At 42.9% G+C, this 16,692-nt stretch overlaps 1 protein-coding gene across 1 annotated transcript; it reads left to right on the forward strand.

The window, feature by feature from the left end:
* The first annotated feature begins 656 nt into the window (after positions 1–656).
* On the forward strand, positions 657–13,161 carry UBE2N (ubiquitin conjugating enzyme E2 N). The gene is made up of 4 exons (XM_079993489.1): positions 657–814; positions 11,059–11,305; positions 11,471–11,611; positions 12,462–13,161. The coding sequence occupies exons 1-4, from the start codon at positions 785–787 to the stop codon at positions 12,500–12,502; spliced, it is 459 nt and encodes a 152-aa protein (XP_079849615.1). The 5' UTR covers positions 657–784; the 3' UTR covers positions 12,503–13,161.
* Positions 13,162–16,692: the final 3,531 nt, after the last annotated feature.

A 16,692-nucleotide genomic window follows, 5' to 3' on the forward strand; every position in this document is an offset into this window, starting at 1 on the left:
CATATAACATAGATCATTAGGTCATGGGGGAAGATCTTGGTTTGTTCCTCATTTTGGAGCAAACCACAGCAGTCTGCATCAAATGAATCATGCCCCGATCAGAACATAGACACGCAGATGAGATCATAAGTCTATGGACCTTACTAATCATTGTCCCTGCCTACTTACATTTTAGTTGCCTTCTTTTTACTTGGTGGTCTGAGTTCTGGTTATTTATTTCCACTTATAAAACATTCCTAGCTGCTAGCAGCAGCTAGAGCGTGTGGCGTTTGCTCCTTATTGCCAAATTTAGCATCCTGCAAACCTTAGTTTTCACTTTAAAAGAAGGCAAAGCTCTAGTTCTTAAGGCCGCGAAGAAAGTGTGAGGCGATCTACGATATAGTCATCGTCGTGCTCAGCTCAATGCATTTTCCATGAGTAACAGAAGCAGGATAAAATACATAAAATAAGGGAAGACAGGTAAAAAAATTTCTCACAGAACTCAGGTTCTTGGCGCGGCAATGTGTAAATCAACCTTCTTCTATGGCTAACGCTTCGTGTGTCTCTGACGAAGGGCGCTCTGCCTTCCACGGAAGCTCCTGACACGAAGCACCTGTGTTAATTCGGAAGGGGCGGCCAGGACAAACCTGCCCGCGCCTCCTCGCGCCGGGACTACACTTCCCAGCATGCCTCGCTAGGCGCTGCCGGTGACGTCACGGGAAGTGAAGCGCAGAGCTCCTTCCGGTAGTGCGTAAGCCCCGAGCGGAGCCGAGACCCAGCGGAGCCTGAATCCCAATAAGACAAGATGGCCGGGCTGCCCCGCAGGATCATCAAGGTACCCGCTCCCCTTCCTCCTCCGGCCTGTCCCCACCCCCTTGCCCCGCTCGGCCCTCAAGCTGCGCGCAGGCCTCGCCGGGCCTCGCGCCCAGGCCCGGGGCCGCCGGAGCCCCGAGGAAAGCGCTGAGGGCAGCGCGGCGCTTCCGGTGAGCGGGGCAGGCAGGCAGGCAGGCAGGCGGCGACTTCGCCCTCCTTCCTTCCCCCGCCGCTGCAGGGCGCGGGGGGCGAGGCCGGCCTGGTGGCGACAACAGCCATCGCCGTTCGCGGGAGGGACCAGTCGGGGCGCGCCTGAGGGGCGGCGGCGGCGGCGCCTTGCGAGCATCTGCCTGCCGGGAATGAATGGGAGCCGCAAGCAGGGCGGATGGAAGGCGCCCCCCCCCCCGCCACCTTCCGGCCTGGGTTCTGAGCCGCGCGAGTCACGGCGCTGGTCCCCGCCCTCTCCGCCGCTGCAGCCGGCGCCCCTGCCTCTGCTGAGCCGCGGCAGGGCGAAGGGAGGCGGCCGGGGCGGGCTCTCTCTCTCGCTCGCTCGCTCGCACGAACTAGGCGGGCGAGACCTGGCCGTGGCCCAGGCAAGCTGCTGGGAAGCGGCGCACGAGACCCGCGTGGCAGGCGCAGCTTTGCCTAAGCCTCGCGTCGCCTCTCAGGCAGCAGCAGAGTCCGCTGCTGGCTCACCTTCTCACGAGGGTTGGCCAGTACGGTGGTGATTCCCAAAAGTGAATGGACTTAGCCAAGGCTCTCTCCCCTCCCCAAATGCGAGCTAGGTTTTGTTGCATTGCCTTTAAAAAATAAATAAATATATTTTTTTAAGGGAGAGGGTTGCATCCGTTGAATCAGAGTAGGCCCATTGGCGCCAACATGGTATATAGTAGCTAAAACGTTGGACCTGGGAGACGGGAGTTCTAGTCCCCAACTCCCTGGGTGGCCATGGGCTAGTCGCTGTCTCTCCGCCTAGCCTGCCTCTCAAGGTAGTTGTCAGGATGAAATTGGGAGAGGGCTGAACTGTGCACATTTGAACACCTTGGAAGAAAGGTGGGATATAAATGTAATAAATAAAATGAACAGACCTAGGTTAGTTAGGTCCAGTCATTTCTACAGGTGTGAAAAACACTGGATGTGGCCCAGAATGTTTTGATTTCATGCTGCCAGATAAAACACATATGCACATACTTCTCTTGAGTTTTTGGGTGCTATCATGTTTGGCGTATTATGGAGCACAAAAAATGGTCATGAAATTGTATCGATTTTTCTTTTCACATGTAGCTTAAAAGTTAAAAACAGGAAGTATCTGATTTAAAATAAAGAGCTTCCAGAACTAACACCCTTTGTGTGTTGATACTATCACTGCTACACTTTCAGCAGTGCACACTTGATATGTAATTCTGAGTTTTCAGATTATGAGTTACATGATTTTAACAGTGCTCTGAAAAAGTCACAAGGCTGTGTTTTCAATCAGTTTGGATTCCAGTAAGTGTTGCTGTGGAAAAGATTTGTATGATTGAGACATTGTACTCTGTTCTTAGTTGTGCATAGAATTGCTGCTAAATGTATACTGTTGAAAGCTCCAGCCAACTTGCAACCCTAAATTGTACTTAAGCAGGGGATTAGGTCCCACTGAGGTCTGTGGAACATGGAGTAAACATGTTTAGGATTAAGTAGTTGAATGAGCAACAGTGAGAGGACTTTTGTGGACATGTTCTGCTTGTGAGCTTTGCAGAGGCATCTGGTTGACCACTGTCAGAAACAGGATGCTGAACTAGATGGACTATGTCTGATCCAGCAGGCCTCTTAGGGTATTAATGGGGAACTTGCCATTGATTTACCTCTGTTTTATTGAAGGAAAAACATGTAATGTTCTACAGTCAGTATGCTGAGAGAAATGTTCACTATAGTATGAGTAAATTTATTGTGTATTTACCTTATTTTTATTCTACATACCCATTTGACTTGGAAATAGTGAGTTCACACTCACACTGAGTTCAGTGGGATACACTCTCAAGTGTGAAAAGGGATGCAGCTCAGATTCAGTTCTACTCCTTGTTACATGGAGAAACAAAGAGCTACACAAGTTACTGAAACTGTGCAACTAACCATGAAAGACCTTAGCATTTCCACTTGATAGGAGATCTCACCAGGCATTGATTTCAAGCCTATCAAAAATTGAAACTGAAAGCTGATATTTCCTAGAAAGTGATTTCTAACCTAAAATGAAACTTATATCAAACTTGAACTCTTAATTTCTGAGCAGATTGTATACTTGTGTTGCTCATGTATGGAATCACAAAATAAATGCAAAACCTAAGTGAGTCTTGTTACAAAAACAATGTTGGAAAATTTACAGGAATCCAAAATTTTACCAAGAGACAAACAGGGCTGGAAAATTTACAGGAATCTGAAATGTTAGTAAGAGACAAATAGTTTCCCAGCTATCCCCAAATAATTTTGAAAGTGGCAAATAGGCAGAGCAGTTCAACCCCCACCCTCAGGATCTTGCATCAGTCTTAGCACTCAAACTTCCCCTTCTGTCAGCTGAATGTAAGGAGAGCTGCCAGTGGGATCCCCATGGGAAGCCCCCAAAAGGGGATTTATGGAACCCTTGATTAATAATCTCAATAGTCAATAGTAGTTGCAATTCAAAATACACATCCAACATGGAGCAATGACTCAATATATGGACTAATTTTTGTTAAAAGGCTTTCTAGTCAAAAAATAGTTTTTAAAAACACACTCTCTCAAAAGGACTTGAGGCACAATCCCAACTCCCACAGGCTTTGCTGAGCAGCAGGGCCACACAGCACTGCTGTTCATTGTAGCCACCACAAAAGATTGAGTAGGGGGCAGAACTATCATGCCTGATGTTGTCAATGAGACCCACTGAGGATCTAATGGATCCTGGACCAACTCAGCCCCTTCACCCGAACACCTCATTTTAGTAGCAAGTGCCTTTCCTTCTGTGTATTGCGGAGAATGTAGGAGAGGGGGATTGGGTATTTCATCATCATCATTATTACAAAAGGCAGAAACTCCATTGTAAAATAAACAAACTTAGGTCCTTTCTTTTTTCTCTCTCTCCTTCCCTCCTTTTGCTCTGAGGCACAGAAATGACGCATGAGGGCAGCAACAAGCAATGGCTGGCTAGTAAGCCAAGCCAAAGTTTGTGGACCCTGGTTAATTGGGGTATGTGTGAAGTTGAGTTCTTGTGATGTGCATTATCTGTTTGAAAGGTAGGACACAGTAGAAAAATATAGAATTGTACACAGGGTTCAAAATTAGCAGGGTGCCAGGCGCATATTGCGCCGAAAGGTTCTCCATTTGTGAGCACCTCAAAAAGTCAGAGTACATTTTTTTATGCCTGGCCGACACTCAAGGATTACTGAAATATATGTGCTTTGAAGCTTCAAAGTACAGTGTTTGTTAAGAATAGACAATATGTTAAGGAATTTAACAATAAAGAGTAGAATACCAATATTTTTATTGTAAACACCTAATGAAACATGACTAAGCGGCTTAGTCATTCTGGCCACATGACCTGGAAAAACTGTCTGTGGAAGCGGACAAACGCCGGCTCCCTCGGCCTGTAAAGCGAGATGAGCGCCGCAACCCCAGAGTCGTTTGCGGCTGGACTTAATTGTCAGGGGTCCCTTTACCTTCACCTTTAATTAATACTGTATTAACAATTTCTGCTAAAAATGTGATATTAACATTGTGTCACTTATGTGAATTGTGCATTAGTTCATGCTTATCAAAATAATAAATAAAAAGTGTTGCTGACCCCTTCCCCCATGGCAACTAGACATTCTGTTTTGGCCCACGACCCAGGTCCCAGAAGCCATTTGGCTCCTAGCTTTTCTATCCCAGTTTCTAACACTGATTGTACAGGCCACACCAGGCAGAAGCTTTTGTTATCCTTGTCAGTACTAAACTGTAGCATATTAATCTATTTGAGAATAGTTTTTCTTTTGGCCTTCTGTATACTAGTTTGTAGGGACGCGGGTGGCGCTGTGGTCTAAACCACTGAGCCTACGGCTTGCCGATTGGAAGGTCAGTGGTTCGAATCCCTGCGACGGGGTGAGCTCCCGTTGCTCGGTCCCTGCTCCTGCCAACCTAGCAGTTCAAAAGCACGTCAAAGTGCAAATAGATAAATAGGTACCACTCTGGCGGGAAGGTAAACGGAATTTCCATGTGCTGCTCTGGTTCGCCACAAGCGGCTTGGTCATGCTGGCCACATGACTCGGAAGCTGTACGCCGGCTCCCTCAGCCAGTAAAGTGAGATGAGCGCCGCAACCCCAGAGTCGGTCACGACTGGACCTAATGGTCAGGGCTCCCCTTACCCATATATTAGTTTGTACATAGTTCAAAACCACTAAACTAGCATTTCAGTGACAAGTCTTATGTAGCTAGTCAGTTTAGTGGTGGGTGCCAGTGTGGTGTAGCGGTTAAGAGTGGTAGACTTGTAATCTGGTGAACCGGGTTCGTGTCCCCGCTCCTCCACATGCAGCTGCTGGGTGACCTTGGGCCAGTCACACTTCTCTGAAGTCTCTCAGCCCCACTCACCTCACAGAGTGTTTGTTGTGGGGGAGGAAGGGAAAGGAGAATGTTAGCCGCTTTGAGACTCCTTCGGGTAGTGATAAAGCGGGATATCAAATCCAAACTCTTCTTCTGCCTTTGTAGTGACAACACACAGATGTTTCTAGTAAAGTTCTGCTGCTCTCTTTGTTTGATCCCAGATCTTCTGGGACTGAATGGCCTTGTGACCGTGGCTGCGTCACTCCACTGTGTACTAAGCAGGTTTGGGCTTCTTTGCCATGAGTACAGTGAGTTTGTATTGGAGCAATTGCCAGCACTGGCACAGATCACTGACCTGGAACTTGTAGGGTTTCAGTATCAGTAGTATTTTTAACACATTTGATTTCAGTGATAATAGATCCAAGCTGGACTGCTACTCTATAATTTATTTGAAGGCATTAAAACCATACATAGAAACACCTTGCTGTTCTTCCAGTACCTCTCCTGAGTTCTTCAAGTAACTTTTATAACAGTATGTAAGATTTGGATACGCTGTACCTCAGTTGCAATAATAATATCCTACCTATCACAACATTTCTGGGGCCTTTGTAGAGTATATCTAGAAAGATGACTGCAGACATGCTGCCTCACTGGTCTTTTTAGCCTAAATGTTACTGTGCCTATTTACCCCAGTGTGTCCTGCAGGAGAATTGCAATTTGAAGTGTGAAGACTGTGTCAGAACTCAAGAACAGACCCATGCAATTAGGAAAGCAGACTTACAGCCATCCTGCCCAGCAAGCAAGAAAGCTGAATAGCTCCTAAACTGGCATCAATTTACCCAACATTGTTCTCTCACTACTTGCTGCAATTTAAACCTATTTATGCAGCATGAAAGTAGCAAAAGTTTCTTTTCTTTTGAAGTGCCAATTTGGAAGGAGAGTTTGGTTTGTTTGTTTAAATCTAAAAATGTTGAGACATATTCTGTAAATCAGATATGCCAAAATAAATATGACTAGGTCTCAGATATAAGTATCGGCGTTGTGGGAGGGAAAGACTGTCTCCAGTAGTTTTTCTCAAATGAGTTGGGAGGAAACAATTTAGGTGTGGGGCTTGTGACTCAGATTGAAGTGGCAAGGAGAAGTAAAATGGGCTAATGACTGAGCAAGTGAACAGATGATCAGGAAATAAGATCTGCAACTGTCTTTACTCATGTATGACAGGTGTCTGGTAATCTCAATCTCTTTAAATGATTTTTGACTACTGGCTGAGATCTAATAATAGCTCTGGTTCCTTTAAAAGTTACAAAGAGGTGTGGAAAGAAGGCATCAGATGTCATAAAGGCAGTGAGCAAAGCTGGGAGAATGCTCCAGCAGGAAATGGAAAAGTGTCTTCATTCTTGTTCTTCCTACACCTCTAACATTGGTTGTTGGCATCAACAAACTGCTTGGTGCTGTGGAACACCAAGTTGTACCGTCTGCACCTAGAGGGCTTGCAGTCTGAATCTGATAGGAGAGGACATGAGGACGGGCCAGTGAGAGGAGGAAGGGGATGATGAAAATGTAGAGCTTAAAGTGAGCCAGGAAAGGCTTTTATGGAAAAAGTCATTGAAATCAGTGATTGGAAGGAAGGGAGAGATAGAAAAGGCTCTCACTAATGAAGACAGTAAAAGAAGGGACATGGATCGTGTGAGAGTTTAGGAGGTACATGAAGAAAAGCATTTTCTCCATGTTTTCTTTCTTGGGGTTGTATTAAATACTTCGTTAAAACTAAACCTCACTGCTTTAAGAATATGAATGGCTTGTGTACAGTTTGGTATACAGTATTTATGACACTTAATTGAATATTTATTTTTAGCCAGATAAATACATTATTCAGACAATAACTGGGAAAATACGTAGGCCAGCGTCCAAATAACTGTGACACTAGTTCCATGAGTCAAAGGGAACTATAGACTTCTTTCCATCAATATCGGTCTCCTTGCCACAAGGAAAACTGCTTGTGAAACCAAGGGGACTTTCCAAAACAGTTCGTGACCTGTGTGAGAGTCACTGTTCAGTTATAAGACATAAATCCACTGGGCCTGGCACAAGTGCTATGAGGAAAAGCAGCTCTTTTGAGTCCGAAACTCAATGTCAGATATGGAGCTACAAGTTATTGCAACTTACAGTATCTTAAGTACAGTGGTGCCTCGCAAGACGAAATTAATTCGTTCCGCAAGTCTTTTCGTCTTGCGAGCTTTTCGTCTTGCGAAGCACGGTTTCCCATAGGAATGGATTGAGAATCAATCAATGCATTCCTATGGAAACCGCCTTCAGACCAGGTCCGGGGACAGTCTGTCCCCCGACCTCTTCTGAAGGCGGGCGGGGGGGGGCGAAAGTCTTTGCTTCCCCCCGCCTGCCTTCCCGGGACAGCGGAGACTTCTCCGCTGTCCCGGGGCGATCTTAAAATGCTGGCAGGCGGCAGCGCTGCCACCCGCCAGCATTTTAAAATCGCCCCGGGACAGCGGATGAATTCTCCGCTGTCCCGGGGCGATTTAAAAGCCCCCGGGAAGGCAGACAGGGGGGACAAAGACTTTTGCCCCCACCCACCTTCAGAAGAGGTCCAGAGGGCTCTACAAGCTGCGGATAGCAGCCTGCTGCCCCGCGTGAGGGGCAGACATTCGCAGCTTGGGGAGCCCTGAAGGACTTCCCCTGCAGGGCTCCCCAAGCGGCGAATGTCTGCCCCGCGTGAGGGGCGCTCTGCTTAAGAGCGCCCCTCGCGCGGGGCAGCAGGCTGCTATCCGCAGCCTAGGCGGGAACTCTTCTGAAGGCTGGCGGGGGAGAAGGGCTTTTCTTCCCACCGCCAGCCTTCAGAACAGCCTTCTGAATGTAGGCGGTGGGGAGGAAAACCTTCCTCACACCACAAGTCTTCAAGACAGGTCCGGGAACAGAGGAGAAGCGCTGCGCACCTTCCCCTCTGTTCCCAGACCTGTCCTGAAGGCTTGAGGTGGGAGGAGGGCTTTCCTCCCCACCGCCAACATTCAGAAGGCTGTTCTGAATGTTGGCGGTGGGGAGGAAAAACCCTCCTCCCACCGCAAGCCCCGGGAACAGAGGAGAAGCCCTTCGCGCCTTGTCCTCTGTTCCCGGACCTCCCACCTCAAGCCTTAGGACAGGTCCGGGAACAGAGGAGAAGGCGCGCTGCGCTTCCCCGCTGTCCCCGGAGATTTCCCTATGGGCTTTTGTCTTGCGAAGCAAGCCCATAGGGAAATTCGTCTTGCGAAGCCGCTAAAAAATCGGAAAACCCTTTCGTCTTGCGGGTTTTTCGTTTAGCGAGGCATTCGTCTTGCGGGGCACCACTGTATATCTTAGCTTTTGTTGTTAACACTGTAACAAAACAAAAAATAAGTTTTTACTTCTTAGTCTCAGGGTGCGAACTAATGCACACTTACTGTATGTGAGCATAAGCTCCATTGAAATTAATAGAACTTTTCTCTGAGTAGACAAGAACTGTTTGAAACTGTTTGAGGACTCTTTGAGACTGGCCTGGGAAGTAAATATCCTGTTGATGTAACTTAAGAAATAGCAATGGATCTGGGTATTCTAAAAATAATGAACACTTCTGCTATACTGAATCTACAGTCCTAAACTCATTAGGGAATGAGCCCCATAGAACATAGTGAGACTTATTTTGAGTAAACATATTTACCGTAGATTGTGCTGCTGTTCAGACTTGCAGCCTGATCCTTTATAGAAGTAATAGTCAATTCCTGACATTTAACAGTGTCCATCCATCAGTGAACGAGTTCCCCTTCCCCTCCTCTCACCTTCTGCTAAAGCTTATTTCTCTAGACAAAACCATTGTCTGAAAAATAATTCATAGCCTGAAATACTGAAGTTTCATTTTAAACTTCATGGACATCAGAAACAGGTTTATATGAATTGAAACAGGTTTTCCACAATTAATGTCCCTTGCTTTTGTGTGGGTAGTTTTCAGACATTCATGTCCCTTGATTCAGAAGATGGAGGAAGCAAGAGAATTCAGACCACGTTGTCTAAACATTGCAGGAGTGATGTGCTTGGCAGATTCCCAGATCACAATTCTGTACCAAATAGCTGAAGATATTCTGTATTTTTTGATACCAATCCAAGGTTACTTGTTTAGTAATAGAGCCAAACACAATCTCACTCTTATCAACACTATCATTACTATATTTGCATCTTGTAGTGAACTGATTTGTAGTGGCATGAAATTGCTGCAGAGCAAGGTTATCTGGAGTTTTGGAGTATGTTGTCAGCAACGTTCTGATGACACACAGATCTACTCCTCCTTACTGCAGGTGTAGCAGTGGAAGTGCTGGACCAGTGTCTTGTCTCGGTATTGGACTGGATGACAGCCAACAAACTGAGTCACAATCCAGACAAGACTGAGGCACTGTTAGTGGGTGCTTCCCTAGACCAGATGGATAGGATGTTGCCTGCTCTTGATGGGGTTGGTTATACCTCCTCTAAAAGAGGGGGTACGTAGCTTTGGGGGTACTCCTGGATCCTTTGCTCCTATCTGGACAGGGATAGCCTAAATTCTGTTGATTAGTTTCTGGGCCCAGTTCAAAGTGTTGGTTTTGATCTATAAAGCCTTAAACAGCTCAGGACCACCTCTCCCCATATGAACGGATCCAGACCCTGCAATCATCATGTGAGGCTATTTTGTGTGTGCCTCTTCCACAAGAGGATGGCAACAGGAGAACAGGTCTTTTCTGCGGTGACTCCCTGTTTGTGGAATTCCCTCCCAAGAGGCGCTTGCCTCCATTGCAGGGGCTTGGACTAGATTACCCTTGGGGTAATGTTAGAAACTGAAATAGAAAAGCTAGGAGCCAAATGGCTTCTGAGACCTGGGCTGTGGGTGCCAAAACAGAATGTCTAGTTGACACTTGGGGGTGACAACACTTTTTATTATTTTGATAAGCAGGAACTAATACACAATTCACATAAGTGACACATTTTTAGCAGAAATTGTTAATACAATTTGGTGTTTACAATAAAAATATTGGTACCATACTTCAGTTTTCAAAGCACTCTGCTCCTTAACATATTGTCTATTCTTAACATATACTTCAAGGCTTCAAAGCACATACATTTCAGTAATCCTTGAGTGTCAGCCAGTCGCAAAAAATGGCACTCAGACTTTTTGAGGTGCTCGCAAATGGAGAACCTTTAGGTGTAAAATGCGCCTAGCACCCTGCTGATTTTGAATCCTGCCTTGGGGTCCTTTCCAACTCTATGATTTGTATATCTTTTGGTGCCAGGCAAAACATTTGGAAGTGGGGTTATTGGTTGTGTTTTGTTTTATTATGTATTTTGTATTTTTATGTTGTGAACTGCCGTGTGATCTTTCCTGGTTATTTATTTTTCCTGCTGATAGAGACATCACAACACGATAGAATGATACTGCACTTCAACCTCATCTAAATATAGCAATATGAAACTAAATTTACTAAGTGATAGCTGGACCTGTTTGCTTACATAATGGAATATAGGAAGGGGAAGTGTTTGCAGTTCTTGGTGCTGTGTTAATACAGTGTGCCTGCTTCTTCATTGATGTCTGAAAAGTTAGATTCACCAGATGGGAAGTTAATATTCTGAGGGTTTGGTAAAATGTACTGGGAGGACAACAACTTGTATACTCCCTTTGTCCATGGATAGCTGCCCTCTTAGAGGAATAGTACGTGTGTGTGTTCCACTTTGGTTTTCTCTCTCTTTCAGGAAACCCAGCGCTTGCTGGCAGAACCTGTTCCTGGAATAAAAGCGGAACCAGATGAAAGCAACGCACGTTATTTTCATGTGGTCATTGCAGGCCCACAGGATTCTCCCTTTGAGGGTGGGACATTTAAACTTGAACTATTCCTTCCAGAAGAATATCCAATGGCAGCTCCGAAAGTACGTTTCATGACCAAAATTTATCATCCTAACGTAGACAAATTGGGAAGAATATGTTTAGATATTTTGAAAGGTAAGTATTTTGAAGCCATGATAAGCATGACATATCTTTCTCTTCCATGCATTTTTCAGATTATTAAAAGAGTTGAAAGAATATTTCATATTTCAGTTATCTTTTAAGGGCTGTGTGTTTTGTATTTGAAATGTTGCTTTAGTACTCTCTAACTTGCTTCCTCAGACAAATGGTCTCCAGCTCTGCAGATCCGTACAGTTCTGCTATCAATCCAGGCTTTGTTAAGTGCTCCCAACCCAGATGATCCACTAGCAAATGATGTAGCTGAGCAGTGGAAGACCAATGAAGCCCAAGCCATAGAAACAGGTAGTGTGCCCTTACTCTAGACTAAAGAAAATTGAGTTATGAATAAAATTCTTGTACTGCTTTTGATCCCAAATGCAGATACCTAAAGTATCTTACAAAAATAAATCTTTGTAAGAATCACTCCAAGTCATACATACAATAACTCAAATGCCGTAAATACAAAATACGTCCAGCCTTTTAAGTCTTGGGTACAAAAGAGATGAATTGTTAATGATGTGCATGCAATTTGTGCACATAGTTTTTGTTCTGTGAAGAAATTGCCATGGGGAGACTTCGCAAAGGGAAAAGGCACAGGGGAGGTTTAACAGTTTCTCTTCCTGTACAGTGCCAAGGAAAATTCCCTCTCCAAAGCTGCTATTTGCACTTCAAAGGTCACATCTTGGCCATGTAACTTGTGCAGTCTTGGAAGCCTACTTTCTAGTCTATGAGTGCGGGCGTCATCATGGGCTTATGGCCAAGTCTGACCTCTAGTTGACTTTTTCAGCTTTCTTGTATGAGTGTGTACATAGATTTATGTGTGGAAACTATCAAGCGAGAAACCTACTGGTTGATAAGTTGTCTCTTGTAAGCGGGTACTGCCTTTGATCTGATGTGCGTAAGAGTCACACAATCAATGTACCATATGTTGGTTGTGTCACATTATTGATGTGAATTTGTAAATGGCTCTATAGCTCTATAAAGATGAGGGTGCAAAACTATGGAACATTTGGCACTTGATTCATTTTATTATATGTAGTCCTCAGGAATAGCCAGTATTCTAATGAGTTTTGGGCAAGAAAGGTGGGAGGGAGTAGCGAATTCTGAAGTTAGATGCTTTGTTGTCTAATACATATTTCTTTTCTCTTTTCAGCCAGAGCATGGACTAGGCTATATGCCATGAATAATATTTAAAATGTGCTCTGAATCAGTGTGCATCACTTTTTCCTGTTCTGCCAAGACCTCTTCCTTTTTTTTTTTTTTTTTGTTTTGTTTGCATTTAATGGACACAGTCTTAGAAAACATTACAGAATAAAACCCAGACATCAGTTCTTTGGTGATTTAAATGCATACTAGCAAATCTGTGTCTTGTCCTAATTCACTCCTGTTCCGCATGAGCAGAGGCTAGAAGTATCATCGGGATTGTTTGTGAAATTGTTTAAAAGCAGTAGCACATCTCTGCTTTTAATAAGTTTTCCCCATCATGAGTTAAGTGTAAGCACTGTGAATGAAAGTAGTCAGGGTTAGCTGCAGGGATTTTTGTTCTAATTGTGTGGGCTCTTCCTCCCTTTTTTATGGTGATGCTAATTGTATCGGTTAAAGCAGCTAACCAGTTATACTCTAGAATATGCCCTCTAGCCAAGTCTAACTTAGACGCTGTAGATGGACAAGCTTGGCTGTTTGAACAAAAATGGGAACATTAAACATCCATCACTAATAATATTGTGATTCTGCTGTCAAGTGTAAAAACCCTCCCTTCGAGAAAAGAAAAAAAAGCTTGTGACCATTTTGTATGGCTTGTCTGAAAAATCTTCTGTAAATCTTATGTTTTAGTAAAATATTTTGTTATTCTACTTTGCCTTTGTACAGTTTGTTTTGCTGTGTTCTTTTGTTCACTTTTCAATTGTGACAATCATTTTTTTTTAATGAAGCCAGATTAGAACACTTTGATTTTCATCAACCTAACAGCTGTAGTGAAATATTGGATTCCCCCCTCTCGACCTGTATTCATAGGCCATGCCACATTAGTGTTCATAATATTTCTTTTGTTTTTAAAAAGCCTCTGATAAATGTAATTGTTATCAGAGTCGGTTAGATGCATCATTAATGTGTTTGTACTTGCAAAGTTAAGTACCACTGAAGCAGGAAGCTCGCAAAACAAACAGTAATTTTGGGTGTATGTGTACCTTGTCTGTCTTGTGCTACGTATTATCCAGTATCAGAATACATTTTAAAATAACTTGGATCTTTAAAATAAACAAATAAATCCTCTGCATAAAATGAGATGTTAACAGTGCAGGTCAATTGGTTGCTAAGGTATTTACAATTAGGCTTCTTAGCTCTGGCTGTACCTGCAGTCTTTAAGCTACTACTTTCTTGACCCATTTCTTCATTTGAAGATGGAAACTTCTTATTTCTTAAGATATAACGCAAAAATGTAAATAACTCATGGGAGCATATTTTGATCCCAACTTCTACCTTCTGTATTTCTTAAATTTTCTTTTCTTTTCTTACCCTACTTCTTTGCCTTGACCACCTTTCTGATATCTCTGCTTTCCATGTGGCCAGTGTAATGCCAGCTTGGCATGGGTAATGTCTGTCTTGCAGTTTGGGGGGTGGGGGGAAACAGTATTGAGGTCCATAATTTTCTGCCCATCATACCTATTCTAGCATCATCTGGGGTTTCTATAGAATGTGGTGTATGTATTGTGCTCTTATGTAAGATAAAGAATATCTATTAAAATCACATTTTCAACAGACAAAAATGCTTTTACTGATGGTATTGTCAGAGTTGACTACATTATAGCATGATAAAAGGCTGATAATCTGCTTCAACAGGAGAGAGAGACCATCTCAAAAATTGTTTCTAGTTGAAATTCTTTTTTAGATTGTTTCTGGGCTTCTAGCTAGTCCTTGTCAACTACCAATGAATAGCACCACTGTCTGCCATAGTAGAGAACTGATTGTGTTATTCTTCTCTAACACTTGACGAGCGTTTAAGTTCTCATATGTCAATGACTAGTATGAACATAACCACATGCATAGTGATATAATCTCTGACTACTCAAAAACAAGTCCCACTCAGTTTAATAAAAGTTATATTGAAAAAAATGCTTATGTTTGCAGTTGTAGTAGTTTTTTAAAGAAAGAAACTTGAATACCTGCATAGCAAATGGCTTTAAAATGCTGCTACCATGATATTATTTTTAAAAAGACCAGACAGCGTAAGCTCTGGCTCTCTGTATGTCACACTCTGGAATAAAACCAATGGAAAAAATACCATAAAACCTGTTAAAAATGGTACACAGTAGCTGAAGTCAAGTACTATACGGTTGGAATGTTAATTAATGTTCAAACATAGGGCATAATTTAGCAAGAGCTATACAAATTTCAGTGGGTTACAGCTTAATCCTAAATATTTTTATTTGCTGTAAATCCCACTGAATTCAATTCTGCATGAGTGCACATAGGATTGTAGCTTTGAACACATGCTATATTTCTCCTATTGAAATAAATGGGCATGGGAGGCGCTTAACTTTGGACTGTGTCCTTTCCAGCCCTGCATATGTGGTAAATGTCTTTAAATGTGTACAAATAACTGTTGAATCTATGCTGTGCACTAGAGAGGTGTGTACACTCAAATTTGAGGATTTCTCATCAGTTGCCCATGGAACTGTGTTGAAACACCTTGTGTTGAAATATTACTAAGTTTAAAATAGGGAGTTGGTGCAAAGCAGATGTATATGCATTTGTAAACTAGGCATACTATATTTTTTCCATGTGTGCATTGAAAAACAGCTCTTGTGCCAAAACTTGGGAGTTTCGGCATTCCTTTAGGACTGCAGTTAAGTTCTGTGTTCTGGCTCTAAATGTTGAGAGCAGTAATTAAAGTAACTACATGGGTTGGTTTTGAATTTCCATTTTCCACCTGAATCTTTCTCCCAATGAAGTGTAAACATTATGAACTAGACTTTTATCCCTAAAAAAAAAAAAAGGTCAAGGAATGTGGCTGAAGAGTCACTGAAGGTACTTGAATCTGTGTTTGATTGAACTAACAACTTTTATCTGTAAAGGAGTTCTAAAAAGACTATCAACAATAAATAGGTCATCTTGTTCGGTACATCTCAGCTGGTTGGAATTGTCCCACTGTATGATACTAATAAACCAAGTAGAATTATTTACGTATGTTTGCTTTATGATAGGGCTAGGTAGAAAGATGGGGTTCCTTTACTGAATTACAGTACAGGTGTTTCATATTAATCTTGGTGCTAATAAATATTCAGGCCAGTTATCTGGCGTGTGTACTGATGTATGAAGCCTTGGCTTAAATCAAAACCATGTTCACGATAAATCTTTTTCCTTTAGCTGATAAAAATATAGTTCTTGTGTGTGTTCTTGAAAGAAGGAAGACCCCAGTGACAAATAAATCCATGCTTTGCATGGGTAGTTTTACAAGAGTAAACATACTGAATATCAAGTGTAATTATGGCCTAAAATAATGTGGATGTTATGCTTTTAAATGAAGCATATGCCCAGCAAATTATGGTTACTGTAAAATCTTCAGGTCTAATACGGTTAGAAATCATGTATATCTGAGTGTAATGTACATTCCTCCTATGTTCAGGATTATTTTTTAAATGCCTGATAGGTTCTGTTTAACATCTTCTGACTGTAATGTTATGACACTGAATAAAAGGAAGAGTGATTATTCATTATACAGTGAGCTTCTCATTTTAAAGATTGGTATTCGCACAGTAAATTTTCAAGCATATTTGTACAATGGGGGGGAAAAGCAAGTTACCAAATAAGCTCTCCCCTCGCGAGAAAAACTTTCCATGTGACAAGAAAGAAGTCCTATCCTTTTCAGAAAGCACACTGGTTCATATTGAAGTTTTAGTGGCCCAAAAATGTTCCCCTATTTTGTTTAGGATACTTCTATTGTGCCATCAGCAAAGTTTAAAATCAAGTGCACCTAAGTACAAATACAGAAATGCAAGCTAGAAGTGCAAAATTAAAGTTACCTCAAAAAAGTACATAAATTTAAGCTGAACAATAACAAATCCTGAGACCCCACGAAGTTCTTTGCTTTGTAACAGAAATCCACCAGAGTGGGTGCCAGCTGAGGCGCTGGGGGGACAGCATTCCAAAGTTGGCATGATGGGAAAGTGCCTCTTTCCCTATAGCCATCTGCTGCACGTCATGTGTTGGGAGTACAGAAGGTCTCTAAGAAAGGATTTGTTTGGTGCATTAAGATTCAGGAAAATGGAGAGCCTACTAGATCTTGGGAGTCCCTATTGACTATGCAGGATACAGCCAATGGAAGTTGGAGTCAAGTAATAAGTGGAGAGCAGCAGATTAGCCCTACCAGGTTGCAAGCCATAATG

This window comes from Podarcis cretensis, assembly GCF_951804945.1.
Source record: "Podarcis cretensis genome assembly, chromosome: 10".
Lineage (NCBI taxonomy): Eukaryota > Metazoa > Chordata > Lepidosauria > Squamata > Lacertidae > Podarcis > Podarcis cretensis.